The sequence below is a fragment of the Mesoplodon bidens genome (assembly GCF_964165515.1).
Source record: "Mesoplodon bidens genome assembly, chromosome: 13".
NCBI classification, from domain to species: Eukaryota; Metazoa; Chordata; class Mammalia; order Artiodactyla; family Ziphiidae; genus Mesoplodon; species Mesoplodon bidens.
The window spans coordinates 17270122-17277090 of record NC_138169.1 but is presented as its reverse complement, the minus strand read 5'-3'; the positions used below and the strand labels follow the sequence as shown (position 1 = coordinate 17277090).

The 6969-nt window shown below is 47.4% G+C and overlaps 1 protein-coding gene and 1 long non-coding RNA gene across 2 annotated transcripts; one reads left to right on the top strand and one right to left on the bottom strand.

Moving 5' to 3' along the window:
• The first annotated feature begins 7 nt into the window (after nucleotides 1-7).
• SRSF9 (serine and arginine rich splicing factor 9) lies at nucleotides 8-6959 on the top strand. The gene is made up of 4 exons (XM_081251748.1): nucleotides 8-315; nucleotides 2885-3045; nucleotides 4550-4722; nucleotides 6241-6959. The coding sequence occupies exons 1-4, from the start codon at nucleotides 128-130 to the stop codon at nucleotides 6382-6384; spliced, it is 666 nt and encodes a 221-aa protein (XP_081107874.1). The 5' UTR covers nucleotides 8-127; the 3' UTR covers nucleotides 6385-6959.
• On the bottom strand, nucleotides 2773-4540 carry LOC308626555. Its single transcript, XR_014017264.1, has 2 exons — nucleotides 3994-4540; nucleotides 2773-2889 (listed from the first exon to the last, which is right to left on the bottom strand). It is a non-coding gene; the product is annotated as an uncharacterized lncRNA (long non-coding RNA).
• Nucleotides 6960-6969: the final 10 nt, after the last annotated feature.

Sequence of the window (6969 nt, the reverse complement as noted above, 5' to 3'; positions counted from 1 at the left end):
CGTTCCTGTTCCCACAATGCTGTGCGGCTGAGCGCCTCCGAGCCCGCGGGGACGCTGCGGGGGGACCCCGGCTGAGGCGGCGGCGGGGACGTGGGCTGCGGCAGGCCCGCAGCGTCGGGCGGTGCGGATGTCGGGCTGGGCGGACGAGCGCGGCGGCGAGGGCGACGGACGCATCTACGTGGGGAACCTTCCGACCGACGTGCGCGAGAAGGACTTGGAGGACCTCTTCTACAAGTACGGCCGCATCCGCGACATCGAGCTTAAGAACCGGCACGGCCTCGTGCCCTTCGCCTTCGTGCGCTTCGAGGACCCGCGGTGAGGGCCCCGCGCCGCCCGCCAGCCCGCCGGCCGGCCCGACGCCCCGGGCCCCCGCCTTCCCTCCTCTCCCCGCTCCCTTCCAGGGCCTCCCCTCCCCCCTCGCCGCAGACCCCTCACGGCGCCCCCGGGTGGAGGCTGAGGCCTCCTCTCGCCGCGGGGCTCCGGGCAGTCCTTTGCTCCGTCACTTCCTCTATTATTATTTTTTTGACTTAGAAACACAAAAGCCGGGTCTTGGGAGGGCCCAGGCCCACGCAGACCGACCTCAGGGATGATACAGATGCCAGTTCTCTCCCTCGCGGCAGTACAGGCACCCTTTGGAGAAAGCGGCCCAGGGCTTGGGAAGCTTGGCCCCTGAGCCGGCCCGGAGAGGACTGGGTGAGGAGGGAAGGGCCGCCCTCCCTGCCCACTCCTCCCCCCAGCTGGGCCTCGCCGTTGTGGGGCGCACAGTGCCGGGGTGTGGATGCCTTTGGAGGGCTTTTAAAGGGGGCTCCTTGATGGAACGGGTCTCCATCCACGCGCGCCCCGCCCCACACGGCCAGGGCCTCGTTCTGATAAAAGCGTCAGGGATTTGGGAAAACTTCTAAAACAGTCTGATGGGGGTCTCTGATTTCACTATTCCTTCTCTAATAAGGGAGGCACCGCTAGATGCTAAGGGCCCCGAGGATGTGGAAGCTCTAGATCCCGAAACCGGCTCGAAGGGGTCTTTGTGACTTTGCAAAGAGTGTCGGCCCTTGCCCCAGAAAAGGCCTGGGAACTTTCAACACTGCGCCTGTTGGTTCGCACTGTGTTGGTTACTACACTCGGTAAATCGGAGCCCGCTCGCTGGTTTCCAGCACTGGCTGAGGGAGCGCTTTGCCTAGTCTGCGCCCTGCGGGCTTCACTACGAGGACTGCCCGTGGGCTGTCCTGCCCATCTTGAGGGGTGATACGAGGCAAGGGGAGCGTCTGAGGATGAGGAGGCTGGACGCACCCTGAGGCTTTGTTGGCTGAAGACTGACGGAGCTCATTCCTAGTGTCTTGCCATTTGCCTCAAAAAATGGAACTAGGCATTTTCACATACACCTAAACTGGAAAAGGTTGCACCTCTATTAATTAGTAACAGTTACCGTGTTTCTTAAGTTGCTATGTGTCATGTAACATACTATGTATTATATAGCATTTCAACAGCCTATAAACTAGGTGCTGCTAATCACATTTCAGATGAGGTAACAGGATTTAGAATTGATAAAAGGGAAGGGTCCTAGGGAAGGTAGGATTTGAATCTCCTGCCCTGTCGAATACAAACTTACTGTATGATATGTCATCTTTTCCCTCATTCCTTTCATAATGAAAAGCTATCTTTTGCTATCACTAGATGCCAAGTTTCAAGCAAAGCACTGCACACGTAGTATCTTATTTAATCCTTTAAAAAAACCCTGTGAGAGGCATATTACTCACATTCACATGTAAAATCTTTTTTTTTTTTTTTTTTTTTTGCGGTATGTGGGCCTCGCGCTGTTGTGGCCTCTCCTGTTGCGGAGCACAGGCTCTGGACGCGCAGGCTCAGCGGCCATGGCTCAGGGGTCCAGCCGCTCCGCGGCATGTGCACGAACCCGTGTCCTCTGCATCGGCAGGCGGGCTCTCAACCACTGCGCCACCAGGGAAGCCCCACATGTAAAATCTTGATCACATACTTACCCAGAGACAACTACTAGTAAGTAGGAGAATGATTTGAACTGAGGACAGTTTTTATTCAGTCTTAAACCCTGGCAGTTCTGCCTCTCTCTCACTGTATTATGAATATAGCTAGGGTTGAACTGGATGTGGTCCTCCTTGCTCTTAATCCTGGGACTGGAATCTTGATTAGCGTTTATGTGCCTGTGACAACTGAATGCTGCCTTCATTAGTATGTCTTCAGCTGTTTGTCCTCTCACCTGAGGGCATTCTCTCTCCTGTCAATATGGGAGAACCAGCTTGGTGTTCCTAACTCTCCTAGAGCCCTAGGAAAGACTTTAAAGTATTACTTTATTGGATATTTACCTCTCTTGATGAAACTGTACCCAGAGTGGTTTTGACAACTTAGTCCTCCAAACCATGCTGAAAAGGTACACTTGAAGGAATTCCATATTCCTCACAAAACGCTAATTTGCATTTGTCTTTTGAGCCTTACCTCTTTTTAAATGGGTTTTTCTTTCTATAGACTTGAATGTACTAGGCCTTGAGGAAGAATATTAAAGGACTAGTGTGTGGTGTGCATTTTGAGAAACAGCTCACCAAGGTTAGAGAAACACTTTTATTGGCAAAATCAGTCATCTGTCAACAGTTTATTTTTTTCTGAATTAGTTCTTATCTGTTTATCTATTCATTATCATTTCATACCTAGAGAACCCTGTGTGTGACAGCTGTAAATTAATTCCAATATCATGAAAGGTCTTCAGACCAAAGCAGTAGTGCATCAAGTTCCAGGTTTTTGTTCTTTTGTTTTTTTTCTCACTTGAGGTTTTCTTTTTATTCTTGTTACTCATGTTCCTCACTGGGAAGTCAGTCGGCCCTCCTGAGCAGCACTAACTCCAGACTTTTCTTTGCAGAGATGCTGAGGATGCAATTTATGGAAGGAACGGTTATGATTATGGCCAATGCCGGCTTCGTGTGGAGTTCCCCAGGACTTACGGAGGTCGGGGTGGGTGGCCCCGTGGTGGGAGGAATGGGCCTCCTACAAGAAGATCTGATTTCCGAGTTCTTGTTTCAGGTATGTTCCTTTCAAACTAAATAAGATGATGCATGTAAAATACTTAGCACAGAGTCTGGCCTCCAAGAAATGTTAGCTGTTATTCTCCAGTGCGTGGGATGTGTGGGGTTTTCTTTTCAACAGCCCATGCACAGTGACAGTCTGAAGCCCTGCCAGTGAGGCAGGTACTTGCCAATGAAATTGCACTGATAGTGCAGCCTTGATAGAACATAAACTAACTTCTTATAATGGAGTTTTCTAGTGTTGAAAGGGAAAATGATGGCAAAACCCCTTGAGCTGGAATTCTAAAGACATTTTCTTTTGGAATGTATCCTGGTGTCGGACTTGCTAGAAAGACATTGCAGAAGCCAGATTTGAACAAATTACCTAGACTTGGATCCTAAAATAGGCCATATTTTGTGGTGGTTTTGGAATTATGTAAAAAGAAACCAAAACTACAACTTGGAGTCTTAGTGATTGTATTGCAAAGTATAGAACGAAATGTCTAGTGCTGACAAGTGATGAAATGCTAAGCTCAGAGGTTTATGCATCTTTTTGAAATATTAACACACTGGTAAAAACCTGGGGCCTTCTGCTCATTGCAGGGGTGTTTTAGGGCCCTGGTGGAGTGAAGTGTATTGAGGAGCCTGGCACTGTCTTAGATGTGAATGTCACACAGTCACATCAGACTCCCATGGTGCTTGAGAGTGATACTGTCAGTATCTGCCTATCTGTGTCCCTTTGTAATTTTTTTAACCCCAGAACTCTATTCCCTCCTTCAGGATGTCATACATATCTTTTTTTCTCTCCATGCTGCTCTGAAATCCTGCTTAGAAAACTATTAGGAAATGGCTGCAGTCCTGAGCTGTGAGCGGTAAACACAGCCTTTGAGAGCAGGAGCACATTTCCCTTTCATGACATCAGGTAGGGTTGTATGACTCCCGACTAGTTTTAGCGTCTGAGTCTTACCTTTTCCCCTACTGTATTGAAGAGTGTTGGTGATCTTTTAAGAGGTACTTTGTCTAGTTTGTCAGTCATTCACACCTACAAGAAAACAAACTTTAGATTTTCATTGTGTTACTTCAGCTACACTTTGGTTATTTTATTGGATGGTTTCAAAATTCCCATGTCCTGGGAACCCAGTCAGGCAAGAAATGATTGGTACCGATAAATTTCATAATGGAAAAAATTAGAACTCAAAGTCTTGGGAGTTTGTTATTAATTATGAAGGACAAAGAAAGAGAGGCTCTGAATTCTTAGAGGTACTAAACCTATAACGGGAGGAACTTCTTGGTCTGTCGGAAAGGCTTGGTCTCTGGAAGATTCTCCTAGGACCAGCTTCTTATGGTGGTTTACCACACATACTTTAGTGTTCTTCTCTGGTTTTGTGTCCCTTATTAAAATTTGTGATTTAGAGACCCTCAGGATTTAAAAGTAGTGATTGATGGAGAAGGGACCCTAGGTCTTGATGGCTCTTAACATAGATGAAGGATGTGGCCTCTTTTCTTATGTTCTCTGTGCCTAGGACTTCCTCCATCAGGCAGCTGGCAGGACCTGAAAGATCATATGCGAGAAGCTGGGGATGTCTGTTACGCAGATGTGCAGAAAGATGGAATGGGCATGGTTGAATATCTCAGAAAAGAAGACATGGAATATGCCCTGCGGAAACTGGATGACACCAAATTCCGCTCTCATGAGGTGGGTCCCCACCTTCTGTTGAGGAGCTTGTACCTAGACCACTCCACCTGAAGCTGACCTAGCAGAAGTAGCAACAGGCCATGCGTTTGCCATTTGAGGACCTCACAGTACCATTAAAGATCTGTCTTACGTGGACAAAGCCAAGGAATTCATCATGCCTAAGCCCTGCAGGGTCATAACAGAGAGAAGTCTGCAGTCATAGTATTTTTAACCTGGAGAGAATACTGGTGCAGTCTGTCATAATGTGGTGAGCTATTCCATGATAACACCCTTTCACAACTGGCTTAATCCGCAGTGTCCCTCCATGAACCTAATTATTATGGCTCTCCCTCTTTTGGGTCTAGTCTGGGCTCTGCAAGCCAACCTCATCATCTCAGCCCTTCTAGGTACTGCTACTGGGGCTGAGTTGTCACTTCACTGTGCCTTCCCCAAAGTGATGCGGGAGCCTCTTTGAAACCTGAGCCCTTGGCATTTTCTTGTTGTTCATCACCTCACCCTGGGGACTTAGTTCTTGATGTACTTCCTTTCAAGTAGGTGGCTGCTGCTTTGGATCTCAGTCTGATTCAAATGGTGACTATTCCTTTGATACCACTGAGACCAGATACCAGACCACCAATTGGACATTTTTTCTGGTTATCCTGTCCTGACTTACTCTGGGGTTTAGGGATGTCTGGGGACATGAATTTCTGGGCCCATTTCTTTTTCTAAGGATTCATATAATTCCCTAACTTTATGGCTTGGAGGCTGCATGGGTTAACAGTGCTTTTGCTCAGACTGTCCTCTAAGACTTGAATTTGCAGCAGAAACAGAACAGCACCTGGTCGTCAGTTATACCTCAAAGCAGGGTCTCAGTAAGGGTAATCAAATTACTGACTTCACTGAGGGAAAAAGCATCTGGCTTCTTTCATCTTAGGGTCTTTAGATCTGAGAATGCTGGCTGAGGGCAAAGGGCCTGGAGGTAGGCCTGCCTGGACATGACTCCTCTGCTGCTTATTAAAATCTTAGCTGACCTACTCTGAACCCTGGTTCCCCTATATGCAAAATAGTCACAATAATAGCATTATCTTAAAAGACTTGCCAGGAAGCTAAATTATGAAGATAACTAAGCATCTAGCCCAGGTCCTGACACCTGGGAGGTGTGAAATACAGGTTAGCTCCTTCCATAGGTACCCACCCAAAGATGCATATGTGAGGTGGCAGACGACTAAACTACCTGACCTCTGAGATCCTTTCCAGTTCTTAGATTCTGGGGGTTAGTGGCAGGAATTCAGATATGTTAACAGTAGTAGCTAGTAGCTGAGTTATTTACCACATAATCAAGTTGCCATTTATTTGTGTCACCCTGGGCAAGAATACCTACCTCCTGCACTATTGCAAGGGTTTAATGAGATAGCATTGTGCCAAGCAAACAGTAAATGCTCAATACTTAACTGTTATCGTTAGGCAGCCATGTTAGGTGTTGGTGTGCTTTATTCTTCTGGGTCTTATTTTTTCCTTTACCTTTTGTTTGAATTTCAGGGTGAAACTTCCTACATACGTGTTTATCCAGAGAGAAGCACCAGCTATGGCTACTCACGGTCTCGGTCTGGGTCAAGGGGCCGTGACTCTCCATACCAAAGCAGGGGTTCCCCACACTACTTCTCTCCTTTCAGACCCTACTGAGACAGGTGATGGGAATTTTTTCTTTATTTTTTAGGTGAACTGAGCTGCTTTGTGCTCGGAATCTACATTCCAGATTGATGATTTAGTGTCTTAGGAAATTTTTTTAATTTTTTTTTTTTTAAGGAAATAAAACTACATAATTTCTTTTTTTTTTTTTTGCTGTACGCGGGCCTCTCACTGCTGTGGCCTCTCCCGTTGCGGAGCACAGGCTCCGGACGCGCAGGCTCAGCGGCCATGGCTCACGGGCCCAGCCGCTCCGCGGCATGCGGGATCCTCCTGGACCGGGGCACGAACCCGTGTCCCCTGCATCAGCAGGCGGACTCTCAACCACTGCGCCACCAGGGAAGCCCAAAAACTACATAATTTCTACCAGGGCCATATTAGCAGTGAAACATTTTTAACTGCGGAAATTATGGTTTTGGTTCAGAAACAAGTTGTATATTTTTCACCCGTAATGATGGGAAAAAAACCAGTGCTGTATCTTTGTGGGTTGCTCTTCTACGGAGATCAGCTGTTACTGTGACTTAAGTCGGCCCATTCTGTTTAGAAATATATTTTAAACGTTTAGTAATTGACATGTGTGAT

Excerpts from the sequence above, each read along its gene's own strand:
- SRSF9 (XM_081251748.1), top strand. The coding sequence starts at position 128 with ATGTCGGGCTGGGCGGACGAGCGCGGCGGCGAGGGCGACGGACGCATC. Across the intron at positions 3,046-4,549 it reads TTTCCGAGTTCTTGTTTCAG|GACTTCCTCCATCAGGCAGC; the intron begins GTATGTTCCTTT and ends CTCTGTGCCTAG. Across the intron at positions 4,723-6,240 it reads CCAAATTCCGCTCTCATGAG|GGTGAAACTTCCTACATACG; the intron begins GTGGGTCCCCAC and ends TTTGAATTTCAG.